This window comes from Citrus sinensis, chromosome 1 (assembly GCF_022201045.2).
Source record: "Citrus sinensis cultivar Valencia sweet orange chromosome 1, DVS_A1.0, whole genome shotgun sequence".
Taxonomy (NCBI): domain Eukaryota; kingdom Viridiplantae; phylum Streptophyta; class Magnoliopsida; order Sapindales; family Rutaceae; genus Citrus; species Citrus sinensis.
The window spans coordinates 22,011,372-22,030,988 of NC_068556.1; the positions used below are offsets into that span (position 1 = coordinate 22,011,372).

The 19,617-nt window shown below is 35.5% G+C and overlaps 4 protein-coding genes across 5 annotated transcripts; 3 read left to right on the plus strand and 1 right to left on the minus strand.

The window, feature by feature from the left end:
- The first annotated feature begins 312 nt into the window (after positions 1 to 312).
- On the plus strand, positions 313 to 5,670 carry LOC102626439 (DUF21 domain-containing protein At4g14240-like). Of its 2 annotated transcripts, none has more exons than XM_025102826.2 (13): positions 313 to 778; positions 941 to 1,017; positions 1,301 to 1,384; positions 1,502 to 1,615; positions 2,526 to 2,609; positions 2,747 to 2,818; positions 3,222 to 3,289; positions 3,701 to 3,788; positions 3,915 to 3,988; positions 4,078 to 4,456; positions 4,547 to 4,593; positions 4,680 to 4,779; positions 5,305 to 5,670. In XM_025102826.2, exons 1-13 carry the CDS (start codon positions 532 to 534, stop codon positions 5,410 to 5,412), a joined length of 1,542 nt encoding a protein of 513 aa, XP_024958594.1. In that variant the 5' UTR covers positions 313 to 531; the 3' UTR covers positions 5,413 to 5,670. The 2 variants fall into 2 exon arrangements, with proteins under 2 accessions (XP_024958594.1, XP_006489290.1); XM_006489227.4 differs by having other exon boundaries at positions 314 to 778; positions 4,680 to 4,764.
- A 1,364-nt stretch (positions 5,671 to 7,034) lies between these two features.
- On the minus strand, positions 7,035 to 7,451 carry LOC112499531 (small polypeptide DEVIL 21-like). Its single transcript, XM_025102497.2, has one exon. It carries the CDS (start codon positions 7,449 to 7,451, stop codon positions 7,299 to 7,301), a length of 153 nt encoding a protein of 50 aa, XP_024958265.1. The 3' UTR covers positions 7,035 to 7,298.
- Positions 7,452 to 11,072: 3,621 nt separating this feature from the next.
- LOC102626140 (uncharacterized) lies at positions 11,073 to 15,107 on the plus strand. The gene is made up of 6 exons (XM_006489226.3): positions 11,073 to 11,397; positions 12,175 to 12,417; positions 13,038 to 13,149; positions 13,225 to 13,399; positions 14,069 to 14,309; positions 14,539 to 15,107. Exons 1-6 carry the CDS (start codon positions 11,223 to 11,225, stop codon positions 14,835 to 14,837), a joined length of 1,245 nt encoding a protein of 414 aa, XP_006489289.1. The 5' UTR covers positions 11,073 to 11,222; the 3' UTR covers positions 14,838 to 15,107.
- Positions 15,108 to 15,886: 779 nt separating this feature from the next.
- Positions 15,887 to 19,328, plus strand: LOC102625676 (uncharacterized protein At5g19025). The gene is made up of 2 exons (XM_006489224.4): positions 15,887 to 16,819; positions 19,002 to 19,328. The coding sequence occupies exons 1-2, from the start codon at positions 16,239 to 16,241 to the stop codon at positions 19,045 to 19,047; spliced, it is 627 nt and encodes a 208-aa protein (XP_006489287.1). The 5' UTR covers positions 15,887 to 16,238; the 3' UTR covers positions 19,048 to 19,328.
- The last annotated feature ends 289 nt before the right edge of the window (positions 19,329 to 19,617 follow it).

Genomic DNA, 19,617 nt, shown 5'->3' on the forward strand with positions numbered 1-19,617 from the left:
CGATTTTCTTTTTGGATCTTCTTTTTATTTTTGGTTCAAAGACAAAAATACGGACATACGGTGTGAATTTAATAATAAAAATAAATTTTGTACGAATACGATGAAATTTGAAACAAAAGGTCCAGTAGAACTCTTTATTAGACCTTTTCACGCGATCTAACCCATCCATGAAGCCCAAATAACTGATCGGTACGGGCCTAAGCTAAGGAGTATTTGTTCTAGTCAAAGAATCTACCAGAACGCGCCACGTGTACAAAAATAATATTGTAATAATAAATTAATCATAAATGCCTTCATTTTCCAATCCGGATCGTACTCTGTTCATGGTCATAACAGCAAACAACTCATAACAACAATAAGTGACTGAAACACATTGCAGTATTGCACAAACACAGCCTTTTTTTTCTTTTTTTTTTCAAATTAATTTAACAGAAACGAATAGAGAGAGAGAGAGAGAGAGAGAGAGAGAGTTTGTCGTCATCATTCAACTGGATCAGAGAAGAAAGACAAGAGAGAGAGATCCAGACGACGATGCAATTACTAAATGCGGTGATGGCGACGCGGATGCTGACGTCGACGATGAAGAACGGCGGTGGCCCCTCGTCTGAAGGCATACCGTTTGGCTCCGTCTGGTGGTTCGTATACGCCGGAATTTCCTGCGTTTTGGTCCTCTTCGCTGGTATCATGTCTGGACTCACCTTAGGCCTCATGTCTCTCGGCCTCGTCGAACTTGAAATCCTCCAGCGTAGCGGCACTCCCTCCGAGAAGAAACAAGCAGGTCTTCATTTATCCGCAGATTCATTATATTATACTTTAATTACTAATAAATTAGTTATCTGGATCAAAATGTTATCGAATTGTAGAAATGATTTCGTTTATAATCAGTGATAATAATGAATGACAATGACAAAATGTCACGCTTTTTTGTTTGTGTATTTAGCGGCGATTTTTCCTGTGGTTCAAAAGCAACACCAGCTTCTTGTGACTCTGCTACTGTGTAATGCCGCTTCTATGGAGGTAGATAATTGGAAATTTTGTTTTTCAACTTTGTAGCTTCTATTATTTTCCAACTTAAATAAATTCTGAGATCATACATTTCCAATTTACTATCATCAAGCTTAGACGGGCACTTAATGCTTGTAAGTTATAAAAGAGATTATTTTGTTTGCAGGAGATGTTGATACTCTGTTGAACAAAATCTTAATTTTAGCAACTCTTTGGTTTTCAATTCCTTATCATTGTTTGAGATATAGTTCAACTTCTAGCTACAGCTAATGGCTTTGATGCTTGCCACGTGCAGGCCCTTCCTATATACCTCGATAAGCTTTTCAATCAGTATGTTGCCATAATACTCTCTGTCACTTTTGTTCTCTTTTTTGGAGAGGTATGTTATCTTAACTCTTGAGCAGTGTCATCTATTAGACCTTTAGTTTCTTCCTATCTGATTTTGAATTCATTGGAATTTGATTTTTTTTTTTTTTTTGATCCTTTTATTTGTAAGGTTATTCCACAAGCAATATGCACAAGGTATGGACTCGCTGTAGGTGCTAATTTTGTATGGCTTGTGCGAATTTTGATGATTATCTGCTATCCGATAGCTTATCCCATTGGAAAGGTAAAAATTTGAGACTGATGCTTAGATTTTTGTAAGATTTCATATAGCTAGAAATGTGTATTTATGCTGTCAACCTGAGGTGACCTCTAATCAAACTGCTGTTTCTAATTGCACTAGAGGAGCCATCAGGCACCTCTTACATATGTTCAATATATTTGAGACCTTTGACTTTCTAGTATGGGTCTCTTGGGAGTTTATGACAACTAATATTTCATGTCATTGCATCATTTATTGAAATAAATAGCTCTTTTGAATGTCTGTATGTGAGCCCTGGAGAGCTTTTCTTCGCCATATTTCATATTTTATTTCATTTTCTTACATGTTTTTAGTTGAAAATTGATAATAGTAGCGTAAGGAAGCATGGGAAATTTCCAATTTTCAATCCCTATTCTCCTTTTGGACTTGTGAGGCCTCTTCCTTTTCTCATCAATGATATATTTTTGTATAGCACGGAAAATTTTAGTTCTTTGCTTGGTGGACAACTGGTTCACTTCACTGTAATGATTCTTCATGTTTGATACATTTTGGGTTTCTTATTAAAAAAAAAAAAGTCAATGACAAAATCTTGCTCATGGGCCTACGGGATACTGCCCGCTGTGGATTAAGTCTGTTCCACTCATTGCTTTTTCTTATTTTTGCTTGTTCTTGGCTAGAAATTCATGATAGTTTGTGGGGCTTTTGTAATGTCTTCTACCATTCTACACAAGTGGGTAGGGTGTGCATGACCTTTTATTTGGTTTCTCACTTTCTTGTGTAAAGGATTTTGTTTTATCCTTTAATTTCTATCTCTACATAGTTTTTGTGTTGAACACTTAATGTGATTTTATCTGCACTTTGGTACTAAAAAGAGTATATTTATCTTTTTATTTCTAGTGCTGACAAATTACTTGAATTGATATGTGTACTCCAGATCTTGGACTGGGTATTGGGACATAACGAAGCTTTATTTAGGCGAGCTCAGTTAAAAGCTCTTGTCACGATACATAGCCAGGAGGTAAAATAAAGCAGCTGGTATAGCATAAACATTAGGTTTGTGAAGTATCAGTTTAAGAATGCTGAATATACCTAATGTTACTTATATTGCTTTTGACTACTTATTACAATAAGGAATGCTTTTCTTGGTATATGTAGGCAGGTAAGGGAGGCGAGCTCACTCATGATGAGACGACGATTATTAGTGGAGCACTGGATTTGACCGAAAAGGTATGCACTGTGATCACTGCTAAACTGCCAATCTGTAGCTGTTCTATTTTGCTAAATGAAAATCAGGGAATGCATCTGAAATCATTCCGTTGCTTATATTTATTCTTGTGTCTATGTTGCTTGTGCATGGATTAGGGTGAATGTACTGTGTTTTCATGCAAAATGTTTGCAGTTGGTTTTGGCTAGCAATTGTTTATGTGGTTAAATCTCATCATGTAAACATTTTAAGGTGCATCCAATACTTCTATTAATTTGTTTCTTTTTACTATCTATAACTTGTGACTGAGATTTCAAGCTGTTAATGTGTTATAAAGCGGCTAGCTACTTCCTTAGGATCATGGTTGCTTACACTTGCTGATTGCATCTCGACTTATTCATTTTGCTACACTTCTTATTTCAACAGACTGCTGAGGAGGCTATGACCCCTATTGAATCAACTTTTTCCTTGGATGTCAATTCAAAGTTGGACTGGTAAGTATTGATCTTGAATATTTTTGGCATGTCTATTGAAATTTTTTTCTTGAATAATTTTCTTTTTTGGAGTCTCTTTCTTACAAGTCTATGTTTTTGATGGCTGGGTAGTTATTGAAGGTAAATTCCTTGTTACATGGTCACCCTCCTATAACTAGTTCTTTGTTCTGATGCTTCTATGTTCATAACCAGCATTACACATTCATGTTGACTGGTATTTTTTTGTTCTTTATTCTTGCTTCTTTCCAATCTATGCTGCTTGTATGCCATAAAGGTCATATTTGTCAGGGATGTTTGAAGTTTCAGTCATCATCCTTTCTATGTTTTTTGGCTGGAAAATTTCTATAATTTGTTGTACGCAATTTTTCGTTTACTCATACCTCTGTTTCTCTTTCCACACTAATAACTTAGGGAGGCTATGGGTAAAATTCTTGCTCGAGGTCATAGCCGGGTACCTGTCTACTCTGGGAATCCAAAAAATGTTATTGGACTTCTGCTGGTGGGTGTTAGAATCTGGAACATTTGATAAAGTTCTGTTTTGTATTGTATTCCTAAGTTCAAAATTGAAGCTTTTGTTAATTGTTTATTTCATTTCTTCCCTTTCTCTGCTGCTGGTTGGATTTAGGTGAAAAGTCTTCTCACTGTACGACCTGAAACAGAAACTCCAGTTAGTGCCGTTTCAATAAGGAGAATTCCAAGGTTTGCTAATTCATCTTTGAATTTGCTTATTATTATTATTATATGATGGAAATATTTGATATTTATTCTTGTGTGGTATGTCTTTCCAGAGTACCATCAGATATGCCTCTCTATGATATACTGAACGAATTTCAAAAGGGCAGCAGCCACATGGCGGCTGTTGTGAAGGCTAAAGGAAAAAGCAAGACTCTCCCACCAATGACTGATGGCAAAAAACCCAAACTGAATGAAGCCAAAGGCGGGGATTGTGACTTGACTGCTCCTTTGCTATCCAAGCAGGATGAAAAGACAGAAAGTGTTGTTGTTGACGTTGATAGGCCCTTGTCATCAGGCAGTATGAACCGGCTATCCTCTTCACAACGTAGTGATTCGACAACAAACGGATTAATTTATGCATCTGAGGATATTGAAGATGGTGAAGTCATTGGTATCATCACCCTGGAAGATGTATTTGAAGAACTTTTGCAGGTGAAATAGAACTCCTTGGTATTCGACTTCATTTGTTTATTTGCTTGCTGCCACCAGACTGTATTTTGATGATTTTCTTGAATAATGCAGGAGGAGATTGTAGATGAAACAGATGAATATGTTGATGTACATAAAAGGTGGTACAGAAAACTTTACAGTTGTGATGTAGGATTATTGCAAAAACATATAATGAAGCTGGATGCTATTTAATTGTCTTTTGCAGAATCCGTGTGGCTGCAGCTGCAGCTGCTTCATCTGTGGCCAGGGCTCCATCAAGTCGCAGGTTAATTGGCCAGAAAGGAGCTGCTGTAAGTGGATATCCTGTATGACTTACTATTTTTCTCGATTATTCTGTGGACATGTAGTTTATCAGGGAAAAAAAAAAAAAGAGAGAGAGAGAGAGAAATATATGGCGAACATCTTCTGGTAGAAAGAATAAAAATTATTAAACAAATTTCCTGAAATTAGGTTTCAATGGTTTTAGATTGCTCAGAAGTCAGAACTTTTAATCCAATATAATATGATGGCTCTGAGAGTGCATCTGGTGAAACAAATCAATGAACTTTATTTCTTTAACAACCTATAAAAAAATTTTATCCTGCTAACAAAATTTAGTTTTAAAAGAGTGTTGCCAAGTGTCCCTGCCCATTTTTTCTGAATGTAGCCATTTTCTAAGTTTCGTATTATTGTTCTACTGTCAAAAAAGGACTTAGAAATTAGTGGGTTCAATTAGTAGCATAAAATTACTCTAGTGATATATTTGGCCTAACAGTCACAATATTTCCCCCAAAATTTCCGCTTGTGAGTCGAGCTAAATGGTGCGGATTCTTGTTATTTATATTCTTCAGAATCAGGGAGGTCAAAGTAAGCAAGGGCTACCTCCAAAGAAAGCTGCTGAGAGTGATTCAAGTTCAACAAGAGCAACTCCTAGTGACCCTCCCCTTGACAGCAAGTGATGAAGGGATGATGACAAGTCTAGAATTTGACTGCCATTTATCTGGGAAGTCATACCGAGAGAAGAATTTTGTTTAGGTACATAGAAAATGAACATTGAAGCCATGAAATGTAATAAAAATTTTGAAGTTTAATGAGTGGATAGTAAATCTGTTGCTTCTCAACAGAACTCTTTTCTGTATGGTTGATATGAACGAGTACAGAAAGTAAATGGTCGTTTTTGATTTGGAATTTGATATATGTAAAGATTATTCTTATGATCTGCACTTATTTGAGATTAACTGTACATGATGCCTCGTCTTTACTGGAAAAGAAAATTTTAAAAAGAAAGATGTCTGGTGGAATTGTAGGGATGACCGGCGAAACAGATCGGATGGAAAATATTTGATATGTCGGGGCGGTGAAGAAAATGAGCTGTAATGGATAATGAACTGCATGTACCGATGGGTGGCCAGGAGGTGCTTGATATTAAGTTGAAAATTATGGCCATAAACAGATTGCCTTGATATGCGTTTCATTAGCAAATATTTTCTTTTTTCTTGCTGATTGTTGTCCAATATGAAAAAGCCAGTCCTGTGTGTGCCCGTGTGAGGGAAGGAGAGAGGTAACTGAATAGACAAAAAGTATCATAGAAACAAACTTCTCTTCTGTTTTTACATGAGAACGAGTATTGTTCTTTAAATTTATCCTAAATTACCCATTACAAAAACTGCTGCTAATTCCACCTTAACTGGGTTTTTCATAATGATCAAACTTGGTTGTGCAGATGCAACCTTACAGCACGAAGCTGCTTTTATATGCAATAGCTTTCTTAATGTACAAACAAAGGTCCGAACCTACGACTCGCCTCCAGGCTCACTCGTCCCAACGAAGAAGAATCACTGTACACCTCCATATGATGTAAAAACGCGTTCGCTGCTCCCGTACAAGCCTCGAACATCGTTGCCATGATCCAAGCTTCCGAATCCCCCTTGAAGTTGATTCTCTCGCCATCTTCAACTCACCGGAAGAGAAGACTAGGAGTGGTGTTCTACGTATCAGTTTGTAGCTTGAATTATGGAGAGTATATATAGTGGTCTCTGTGTAGCTAGCTGTTGGGGGATAGGGAGAGCTTAAGGAAACAAGGTTTATATAGAGAAGATTGTAGTAGTGGGTGACAATTGTAGCGGAAGATGAAGGCCCCAGAGAATAAAAAATTGACAAGACAGAGTCATCAGCGTGTCTCCCTGCCAAATCACCCTGGAAAATGACTTGCTATAACTTATCCTGATTCCAAGGCCCTTCCCTGTCTGTATATGGCTGTAAATTTGCCCCACACTCTGCAATCTATCACAAACTGATGCCCCCGAGTTCCGCAAGTGCTTGGATGGATTCGTTATGATGCTTCCTTTAATATATATTAAAGATTAGAAACGGAGAAGCTATTCGCAGACAATATTACCAGGGTATTTTGGTGCGCATTGACTTTGCATGGCATCATAATAAGCACTTTCAAACTTCAAAGCATCAAATTTATGTGAGGACCAGCAACAATTGTACAATTTTATACTCTTAATTTCTCTGGATGAGTCACCTTCTGAGGCTTTCAGATGTTAAACTGAATAATACGAAACGCAAATAGGCATGCATGCAAGCTTTGTATATACACGTCACATATGTAAGTGTGCAAATCAAGAATTCATGTTTACATATGCGTTCATTACATTCTGATATATAAACATTAAGAAACATCAGATAACAAAATTAGCTATGGTAATATAATACACGTTCAGAACATTGAGTGCTAATCATGAGAACCAAGAATTAAAAGGAAAAAAGCCAAAAGAGTGGAGAAAGGAAGGCTCCATGAAAGTTGAAACTATATGTGACAGTTTTGAGCTTCTTGGTTTCAAGAGTACTTGTGCCAACAAAGAAGCATAGTGATGCAGACTCTCATGATATAGAGCTTCCCTCTCTGTTGCCTCACCATTCTCTTCCACTTTGCAAATCTCCTCGCCACTCTTCCCATTAATTCAATTGCTCCTTGATTTGCACTAAGCATATATAAAAACTACAATTACCAAGTAAAATCTGTTGAGGTCTTTATATATGTACATTGGATCCACATGTATGTTGGAAGGCCTTGTCACAGGGTCCACTCCTGTATCTATTTGAACTTGCCGGCCACTGATTACTGTCAACTTCAATTTTTGCAAAGCAGTTTCTAAGTTTCAAACAAGAGCCTTATCTTGTGGAGTTGCTAAACCCACAAGATTGTCCTTTTTGGGACATGTAACGTTATTAACAAGCAAACTAAAGAAAGTAAAATAGGGGAACTTTGTTTGAAGACCCCCGTCAATTAGAACAACAACCTCACATGCATTTGCAGCATATACATACATATAGAGAGAGAGAGAGAGAGTAGTTTTTAGTCCGGATTCTTAAAAGTGCGGGAAAAATTTAAAAAACTTTTAAAACTATGAAGTTTAAGATTTAAAGTGATTAGAATTAGTGTTGAGCTTATTTTTTGCTTAACAAAGAATCAATGGTTAAGATTTATTTTATATTTTAATTTTTTTATTTCTTTTACCTAATAATTATTTATTTAGTACTCATTAAAAATTCAGTTCAATATTAAATTTTTATCCAACTTAAGTATTTAAACTGCACAGTTTATATATATATTTTAAATTTTTTCATACTTTAAAAATATTTTTTTTTTCTCTCTCTCTCTCTATGTATACACACACGCGCGATCATCAAATCCCATTTAAGGGTACACATTGAGTTTTGATAAGTTTTAAACCATTAATGTTCAAGAGTGTCAGGCCCCCCTCCTCAAAGAGAACAAAGCAAAATCACCATCTCTCTGGGTCGAAATCCACGCGTCGAATCATGTCCCATTGCCATGCAAAAGAACGGCAAAGAAATGTCTTACACCTTATCCAAAATCATAAGTATCAAAGATAAGATCTTTAATATTAACAGAGAGAGATTTTTGTGGACCTTTTATTGATAATTAAGCTATTTGAGTTTCCAGCTAACACGGACCCCAGCTGATGGCTGACACATGGACACACTGCTTAGATATGGAACGAATGACAATGAACACACGTGGCTGCAGACACATTTAATAAAAAACTGGCAGACATGTAGCGATATGAAAATTGGAATGTTATGTTGTGCTGGCTTTAATTGAACTGAAAAGAGCAAAGAGGAAAGCTCCAAGTTGGTGGGGAGTTTTATCTTTAATAGCAGTGTGTTGGGGGTCGGGGAAAGGGCAATTAATAATAATAATAGAGGGAATCATGGTTCTATCTGCAGTTTAAGATGTGACTAACTGAAACACCAGAATCACTACATTATCCCCTTTAAAGAAACATCACTGAAAGTGCTAGCTGTGGCGGCAATGCGTGTACTGGGAAGTTCAAAAAAAGTAGATTCAAAATCCTACTGTTTGATGAATTATTAAAGCTGTAGTCATGTAGTTTTCAACATAAGATAATGTAATGTACTGTATATTCACAAGTGCTGTTTCTGACGATGAGTAACGAGTATGATGATGAAAACAATAAGATAGTGAGTGACTGCAATCGGGATGAAGTTTTCTGCAGTATTTTCTTGGATCAAAACTACTGCAGCCCAAGATCAATTCATATTTCATAACCACCATTATAATCAACCTCAGGCCGAAACTTTCTCATTGCTATTTTTCAATCTATTTTAGAGTTGTCATAAATCTTCTATTTATTAAGACGACAAAAGAAAACAGCTGATAATACAAGTCTCAATATGTTATCTAGTTAAGATTGATTTAATAATTTAATATTGAGGAGGTTTTTTTTGCTTCTAATTTAAGACAATATCCTAGGGGTGTCGCGGATCGGATTTTACAGATTAGACAAGTGCTGTTTCTAACGATGAGCAACGAGTATGATGATGAAAACAATAAGATAGTGAGTGACTCCAATCGGGATGAAGTTTTCTGCAGTATTTTCTTGGATCAAAACTACTGCAGTCCAAGATCAATTCATATTTCATAACCACCATTATAATAATCAACCTCAGGCCGAAACTTTCTCAGCTATTTTTTAATCCATTTTAGAGTTGTGATAAATCTTCTACTTATTAAGATGATAAAAGAAAACTGCTGATAATACAAGTCTCTGTATGTTATCTGATTAAGATTTATTTAGCAATTTATTATTGAGGAGGTTTGTTTTGCTTCTAATTTAAGACAATATTCTAGGGGTGTTTGCGGATCGGATTTTACGGATTTGACATCAATTCATATCGGATCCACGATTTTACAGATTATAAATTTTTAATCCAATCCAATCTACGGATTGGTGAAATTCAATTCAAATCCAATCCATACGTCTGCGGATCAGATGCGAATTTGACCCAATTAATATATAATTCACCATTTTATGGATTGGTTTGCAGGCTAAAATTTTTTAATCATGTCCTATTCACGAACTAATTAAATTAAAAAAATTAATATAAAAATAAATTTATTACTGATCAAATTCAAAATTAAATAAGATTTAGATAAATTAATTGTTTAAATAAAGTTAGAAAATACATTTAAAGTTTCAAAATATAACACGTACAAAAAAATCTCATTTGTAGATTAGTACATGAAAATTAACTGCTTGAGAAGCTACGTCTTTTTATTTAATTATTTTTATTTTATATTATTATCAAATAAGACATAATATGATGTTAACGTAACTATATTTTAATTTATTTGTTTATTAGTAAGTATAATGTCATATTTACAAGTTTAATTTTTTTTTGCGGATTCATAGAAGTAAATTAATATCCAATCTATCGACTGCGGATTTTCAAATTTTCAATCAAATTCAATCTACCAATTCATGGATCAGATTTTTACGGATTAGATTTCTTCGGATCAGACGGATTGAACGAATCAAATTAGATTCTGAACACCCCTACAATATCCAATATAACAAATAGCAAGCCACAATGGGGTAGATATTAGACTTAAGAGCTAGTTTAATATTTATATTTTAAAAAATATTTCAAGACATCCCATTGTTTAAAATATCATGTTTCTACCCTTAATTTTTTCTTTCTTTCTATAATAATACCCTTCCAACAATATTCTTGAGAATATTAATGAAAAAGAAAAAATATTAATAAAAAGAAAAAATGTTAATTTGTCAAATTAGCTTTAAAAATAAAATAAAAATTACAATAAGTTTTATATTATTATTTCACTTTTTGGAGTAATATGGTAAATTTAATTTTTATATACAAATATTAGTAATATTGTTGTAAGGATATTAAACATTACTTTAAATTAGCTGATGTTAATTAATTTATAAATAATTATTAGCAAGATTGTTATAAAGGTATAAAAAAATTACTAATTCTTTAGTACTAGTATTTATTTATTTAAAATTTTAATTAATTTTTTAAATAAATTAATTAATGTCAAAAATATTTTTGCTAAGATATTATTGTAAAAGTAAAAAAGAAAAATTAGGGTAAAAATGTAATATATTTAATAATAGAGATATACTAAGATAACTTTTAACATATAATAACCACTCTTAATTAAATTAATAAAAATCAATCTTATACTACACCCAAAAAAAAAAAAAAAAAAAAAAAAATCTAACAAATTACGTGCGTGAATACACAAAAACTGAACATTACCCACCGATCCTACATACTAACAGTCAGCAAGATATCTTGACAGTCAGCAAGAGAGGTGATTTTACTTCCTAGCCTTGACCAGCGTGTTCGGTGCTCTTGTTGTAGGCTGTGGCTAGGAGTTTCTCGACAGACAGAGGAAAGAGAACCAATGTCTTGCTTAGCATCATGCTGTGCGTCGCTGACTTGCGGCCTCTGCTCATCAGTGGCTTCTGGGATCTCCAAAAAATCAGCTAGACTCGCCTACTGTGGCCTCTTTGGTCTTTCACTCATCGTTTCTTGGATTCTCCGAGAAGTTGGTACTCCGCTGTTGGAAAAATTCCCTTGTATGTCTCGTTTCTCACTGCCCCTTTTCATTATTTCATAAAATACTTTTAATTTAGATGACAAGCGTGAAACTTTATCATAATTCATAACTGGGATTTTTTTTCTTGTGTGATATTCTAGCGGATATTTTACCCCTTCCGATATTTGTTCTAATTTCCTTTTCAAAATATTAAATTTTGATTAGTTATTAGATTAATCAAGTTTATTATCCCCCGTGTGTGAGTCTGATTCCTAAGTACTCCACTTAATAGTTATGCAGATTCCGAATTCGGTATTGAACAATTGATATTTTTTGGCTGCATAGGGGGTTGATAATTAGCAGAATGGTTTGGAATGAAAATCGGGTTCATTCAATTTCATATATGATTTTGCAGTTGAATGTTTATGATTAGCTTGGTTTAAGTTTGATGCAGCTTGAAAAAGAAAAGCAAGCTCTATTTGAGTTTGGCATGGCAAAATCATGGTCTATGGAGCAAATTAAGACTAGATAGAGAACTCTTTTCTTTATCACTTTTGGATGGGGAATACCAGGGTCGTGAATGATAGATTCTTTACATATTCTTTGTATAGTTATGTAATATCATACATAGTATCTTGGTGCTTGAGTTTAGGCACCAGACTTGCTTGAGTTTAGGAGCCAAACTTCTGGAAGTCTGAGTTCAAGCTTAATAATAAATGAGTGCACATAATTTAGTAGTGCTATCAAGATAAGACTTCTGATGTAGTGATAAACATTTTCGATGATTTTTTTATTTATATATTTAATTTTTTTGTAGGGATAAACACTTCTGATGGTGATACACGTACAAAGGAATGGTATCAAATACAAGCTGTTCTTCGCGTGAGCTTGGGGAATTTTCTATTTTTCGGTATACTTTCCCTTATAATGATTGGTATTAAGGACCAAAATGACAAACGTGATTCGTGGCACCATGGCGGATGGTGTGCAAAGATCATTATATGGGCTTTGCTTGTTGTCCTCATGTTTTTCCTCCCAAATGTCGTCATCTCGATTTATGGTTAGTCTTACTCCTGCAGTTGATGCTGATCCAGGGGATTTATCAGTTTACTCTTTTTTTTTCTTTTTTTAAATTCTTAAATAATTGTATTTATTTAATTTTGTGATCCATATGTTGTAGCATGCTGTATTTTCTTTGGCCTCTTTTGTAAGGATAAGATTTGAACAAGCCGAATTAATAGAAGTAAAACTTCTTCCATGGTTCTTTGTAGTATCACTTCCAAATGACTATTAAAAATAAAAAGATAAGGACTGATTTCTCATTGAGGTCCACCTTGTCGTTCATGCATAAGTCAAATCTTGTTAATTTTATATGGTGAACAATGAAATTTGATCTACCAAAATGCTTTCTTTCTTTTCTGTTTTTGTCATCTTTTCATCTGAAGTTTAAACTTCAAATTTTTACAGTGGGTTTTATTAATTGATTGTTTGCTATATGCCCACTATGTGTACCATACACTCATATTGGAGCAAAATTGGAGAAGGAAGTTTAGCTGCTTCTTTCTCTTAATGATTATATTCCTTTTTACCATGTTGGCACCATTTTTCTATTTTAGTTTGCACATTTCGTTTTATGTAATTCTTTCCAGACATCAAATTCCAAGCTTACTATACTTGCAGAAACTATATCAAAGTTTGGAGCGGGATTATTTTTATTGGTTCAAGTGATAATATTACTGGATGGTGTCCACACGTGGAATGATGCATGGGTTGCAAAAGATGAACAGAAGTGGTTAGTTCAAGTTCCAATGTCTCATCATTTTTTGTTCCTTACTTTGCTTTCTAACAATAGAACTGGGCTGTTTAGGTATGTTGCATTGCTTGCCATATCAGTTGGATGCTACCTTGCAGCATTTACATTCTCAGGAATTCTGTTCATATGGTTCAATCCCTCCGGCCATGACTGTGGCCTGAATGTATTTTTCATTGTCATGACCATGATCCTTGCATTCGTTTTCGCTGTTATAGCCTTGAATCCTTCGGTAAGTATTTGATCATGTTTTTTATTTATTGATGCCTCATGAGCAAATCACTGTGTCGATATTTTTAGACAACTTTTAACCATCTGGTATGCATGTCCTGTGGAAACCATTATATGTGTTTTCCCACTCCTCAACAGTTTGAGGCTTTGAGTGACATCTAATGGGCATAAGCATTGAATCATGATAAATTTTGGATACATGGCATGCTAAAAGTTCCCAATCTAGAATTGTACTACATAAGTGGAATTAGCTTTGACTATTTTATCAGATGATTGATCGACCTGTATACAAAGTTGCACGACCAGTGCAGACTTTGTCATTCCTATTTAAGTGGTGGCAAAGTCCAGATTCTTTTTCATATGGTCATCCCATTGCTAGGTCTGAAGTCATAATTGCTTATGGTATGGTTATCTTGTTCCACTGATGTGTGTAACAGTAGAGCCGCTAACATATTCCCTTGAGTGAGTATTCCTTATTCCACCCATATTCACTACAAGAAAGCTAATGAAATTGTTCCTTATGTATATAACCTATCAGTGTAGCTTGTATCATAACAGACTTGGATATTTTAGTCGGTATCCACCAGAAGAGGTGCTTTACCATTTATTGAACTTGAGCACAACTAGATTCTACAACTTAGAATATGATCTGGATGAAACTTTGTAACAGGTAAACGGCAGTCTTTTGCCTGCTTCAGTAATATCCGTTTATTGTGCTTACGTATGCTATACGGCTCTCTCTAGTGAACCTCATGACTATGTCTGCAATGGCCTCCACAACAAATCCAAAGCGGTTACCATAAGTACCCTTGTTCTTGGGATGCTCACAACAGTTCTCTCAGTCCTATATTCCGCTCTTCGTGCTGGTTCTTCAACAACATTTCTGTCACCGCCATCTTCACCTAAGTCAGGTGCTCAATCACATGGAACCTTTCTTTGCTTTTTGAAAATGCAGACAAAATGGCTTGATTTTTTTATTTTTTTAAATAGTTAGGATAAAGCAGTCATTTTGATTGATTAGCTATTCTAATGGTTAACTCTAAAATGCTAGCTTTACATTATTGTTTGTTGGAAGAGTTGAATTAGTGCAGCTAGCTCATTCTAAGCCATTCCAAATGTTTGCCAAATCTTGTGTTGCAGCTGGAAAGAAACCGCTTCTTGAAGGAGAAGACGTGGAAGAGGGAACAGAGAACAAGAAGGACATAGAAGGACGGCCAGTTAGTTATTCCTATTCATTCTTCCACTTGATATTTGCTCTGGCCAGCATGTATTCAGCTATGCTTCTGTCTGGATGGACCAGCTCATCCGAGAGCTCAGACCTGATAGATGTTGGCTGGACATCTGTTTGGGTTCGGATATGCTCTCAATGGGTCACTGCTGGACTCTATATTTGGACACTCGTTGCCCCTTTGCTTTTTCCCGACCGTGAGTTCTTTTAGATGTTCTAGTTCGTCTGTTCTTGACATCTTGGCGATTCTAGATGCTGATAATAGTCTACAAAATCGATCTGTTTGATACTGTTGTGTAATAGCCTACCAACTCGATCTGTTTGATAATGTTCTATGCTCTGGTTGTTTCATAAGAGAAGAGCTTAGAAGTGGACTTGTAGTTGCTACTATATCCTTGTGCATATGTGTATGCAATTGAGGAAGCGATGTATAGTTCTTTTCCATGATAATTTATTTGAGTGCGAGGAATTATAATGTAAATGGTCCAGTTTCAATCTAGCGCATCAGTTGTGGTAGAAAAATGTGAGGAACTAAACACCAACGTTTCTGTATTATGCAAATTTCAAGTCACAAATCACGTGGCCGCGGCTGTGTAGCTATGCTGATTTATAATGTGGGAACTGGAAAGCATGAAAATGGTTTTAGATTCGTCATGAAGTCAAAACACAATAAGAACAAACTGATGATGCTGAGAATTCAGAGATAGCCGTAAGAAGAAAGATAATTTATTAGAAAATTGTATCAGATACTCAAATTTTTGTCTAATCCCAACAAAGTTGACAATCAATATAACTTCAGAATATTCTTAATCTCATAATTAAGCTAAAGCACAAGTTCGCATTGTCAAAATAGTGAGGTTGGTATATGGCTGGCCGGGATTAGATTGCTATTAGGTGATTCTAACAAAAAGAAGGATAAAATTAAAATTAAAAAAAGGAATTTTATATCTCAATTTACCTTATAATCTAGCTTCTATCTCTCCCGTAAATTTTTTTTCCTTATTTAATGATTTTTTTTTCAAAAGAAAAACAAAATCTAAAGAAAACTTCTACTTATTAAATTTTCCACATCACCATCTCTGATTTTATCTTCTTCTTGAAGAACTTAATTTAGATATCAAAATCCCATTAGTTTGAGATCTAATATCATCTACGGCGGGATAACTTAATCCACAAAATTACAACCGCGCTTACACAAGATTAATAATTAGACTATTACACCCCTGTAATCAATTTATCAAAAGATGATCAATATAAACAAATAAGGGTAATATAGTCAAATATTTGATTCTATGACCTTGGATGAGAAAAAAAGAAAAATGCAAGAATAGAAGAGGATCATCCTCAAAATTACTACTCTTAAGTATGAAACCTAAAACTTAAAATCCCAAGTCAAATCCATCACGAAAAGAAAAGGAAAGCAAAGAAAAGAGTAAAGAATTTTAAAAAAAGGTAAAAAATCGTCCCACCACTCTCACTGAAGGCGCGTGTAGCCCACCCATCGCCACTTGCCATTTGATGCCCAACCTCCTCCTCACATCCCCCCACCAAAAAGTTCAAAAACCCACCCACAAGGCCACAACAACAAACACCACCATCATAGGAGCATAACATGCACCACCACCTCGTCCCGGCAACCACCATGCCCTCCGCCGCGCCGTCATCCGCCACGTCATCGACGACCCCTCTCCTCTGCAAGCACTCACCGTCGGCGACCCTCGACCTGCTGATCCTAATCCTGGTGGTCTTCTCAGGGACATTCTTGATATCGTCGTACTTGTCCTACATCTTCCACTCGCTCTCCCTCCTCCTCTCCCACTCCTCCCTGTCCCCGCACTTGCCTTACATTCTCGGCTTCGTCCTCTTCTTCCTCACCGTCCTACTCGCCGTCGAGTTTTGCTGCGGCTCACGCGCCAGGAAATGCCACAACCCTAATTGCAAGGGCCTTAAGAAGGCTATGGAATTCGATTTGCAGCTCCAGACCGATGAGTGCGTGAGATCGGATGATGTTATTGATAAATTGCCCTGGAAGGGCGGCAGCGAAGGGAATCCTGACTACGAGTGCCTTCGCGCCGAGTTGCGTAAGATGGCGCCGTCTAATGGGCGGGCCGTTTTGTTGTTTCGGGCCAAATGTGGGTGCCCCGTTGCCAAACTCCAAGGCTGGGGCCCTAAGCGTGGCAGAAAGCATAAAAAGTGAGTTCCTTTTCCCTTTTTTTGTTCATTTGATGGTGATCTAATTAGTTTTTGTGAAAATGGTGTTTTTTTTTTTCCTTCTTAAATTTTGTTGTTGAATCTGAAATTGCTGAATTTATGTGATGATTATAGTGAATTGAGGAATTTGTTGATTGCAAGGCAGTTTAATTGATTGATTGTCTTGATGATGGTTTTGTTGTTTGACATTTTATGATGTGTATTGCGATTGCATTGTGGTGGTATTCAGATTGGTTGTTACTGATTATCTGTTCTGCAAAACGTTGATTGAAGTCTATAATGATTAGTCAATGCCAACGAAGAATGTATTGGTTTCTTTATGATGTGATCTGCAAAACTTCATCAATAGTTTTGAATCTGTTTCAACTCAAGTGCCAGGGCTAAGCATCAATAAAACTTGTAAAAGACTTGTTCTTCATTGGAGCAGTGCTAATCACATTTAATGGTTCTACTCGTTTACAGTTAAAGAATGAAAATAAGTAAGATAACCCTCAATAACATACTTTAGAGGTTTCTCTAACTGTCTTACTCAAAAAGTTCTCTCATAATTTAGCCCGTAGTTATATAATGAAAACAGGATATGATGATCTAAGCTTTTCCAAACTGTTTCTGGCTCTCGTTAGGAATTTTTGCAAACTGTATTTGAGTCAACTAGTCACGTTGTATATCTTATCAACCATACACAGATACTTTCTCTCTGTTCTCTGATATTCAGCTCTTAATTGGGCATTCTTTTGAGTTACAGTTTGCATTCGTCCTGTTGTTTTACTTGTATATCCATTTAATCATTTTTTCCTATACTGGTTCAATTATTTTTTTTCAAAATGGGTATTATAAAAGGTGTTTTTGAAGGACAGTGTTTAGGCTTCAGAAATTTAAACTTCAAGGTATTCACAAATATAAATGATCTTGTGCTGCCTTTTCTGAAAATCAATGGTAAACTTGGCAAAGCTCCAAAATCTGCACTCTTGGCTGCAAATTGTCATTTTATTCATGAATGTGATAGATCGTAATAGGCAACACTTAAGCCTTATTAATATATGGTTCTGCTCTTAAATTTCTGGCTATAACCATAGATTTATAGCACACTTGTGGCTTAACCCTTTGAAGTCCCTAGCTGCTCCCAGTTCTAAATCTCTTTGAGTTGCCATGGGGTTAGCTTACAGCCTCGTACCACCTGCAGAGATCTTCCTTCTGATGTCTAGTTGATACTTTGACAGACAAATAATTGGAATTGGTTCGAGCTGTGATGAACTCTCAACTATTGTGGACAAATGTCTCTATGTTTTATTGAGTTAGATTTCATGGAAAATATACTTACTTTCGTCCTTGTAAACAATTGCAAAGTAGGATATGCAATTTACAAGTGTTCCTACCCATGGTTTTGATGTGTTTCAAATGAGATCTGTATGGTTTGGCAATCTCTAAGCAAGTATTTTAGCATTTGAAGTATCACTGTTCAACTTTAGTGAACAGTCCAGACAATTTCCACTCCAATGCCGTCTTGTTCTTATTTTGAAAGAATATTCAATTTGTTGGGAAACATGGTTCTGTCATTTTCCTAAACAATAATATATTCTGATTTAACTGAGAAGGACCTCCTACTTGTCTTGCTCACTTGCTCTTGTCTCTATTTGGGAATCTTTTGCTTTTAGTGCAAGTGGCGTCATATCCATTTTTATAAAACTGGACCAAGGGAGCTTAATTTAATTGATTGTTAAATACTTCCTTCTTGTTTTTTCCCCCCTTTTTTGGAAAGTTTAGTCTTTAAAAGTTTAAAAGTTTGTAAGAAGTTGAAACTGCTTGAAATTGTGGATTTCAGCTCTCAGGAGGTACTTTATTTTACGCATTATTGTAGGTTATGCTAATCGTACCCCATAGAACAGTTTTAAGTTCTTGCTTAAGCAATTGAAAAAGTAAATAGGTAAAGTGATAAACCAACTATGGTGACCTTTTCTCTCTCCGATAAGGCTAAACCATCTACGGTGACCTATTTGCAGATTCTTGATAATTTGATGACATTAATATTGGTTCTTCCTTTGGGGTTTCATAGTTTTGAATTCGCATTTTGTCTATATGACAGAGTTGACTACAAAATCCAAATGTTTATTTTAGTATAATTTTGTTGGTATGAGCATGATATATTTGCTGCATGCACTTGCAGGGCTCTGGCTAATGTGGTTGCGAATGGAGGAGGAGATCATCGCTGACGATTCATGATGGCTTCATCATCAGGCTCCCCATTTTATAGATCACCTTTCACTTTATTTGTTTACCTTTCAGATTTCAAAATGGTCACTTATCCTTTAGGAGACTTCACATTCAATCAGAACAATCACCTAATCATATAGCCTGCAGCGCTACTCCTTCAATATATGAAACGACCTGTGTCCAAATTACCTTGGATAATTATCACTTATTTCTGGGAGGATATACAAAATTTAATGGGAATAAATATATAAAATGCCATTCAGATATTTGTTCACTTCAATTTGAACTGCATTCATTAGCCATATTATTGGGTATTACATTGTTTCGGCCCGCCTATGAGGATCTACTTTCGAATCATATGGGATTGTGTTTGCTGTGATACTAATTATAGCTAGAAGATGAACGGAACCAAGTAGTAAATTCTTTAACGCAAATAGACTGGTTCGGTGAAATGGTTGTGGTGTATGTAACTTGGGGAATAGCTGAACTAGACAATTGTGTGTTTTCCATTGTTTCGTCCTGGAAATTTCTCAATTTTTAGTCATTTTAGAGTATATTTGAGCTTGGGA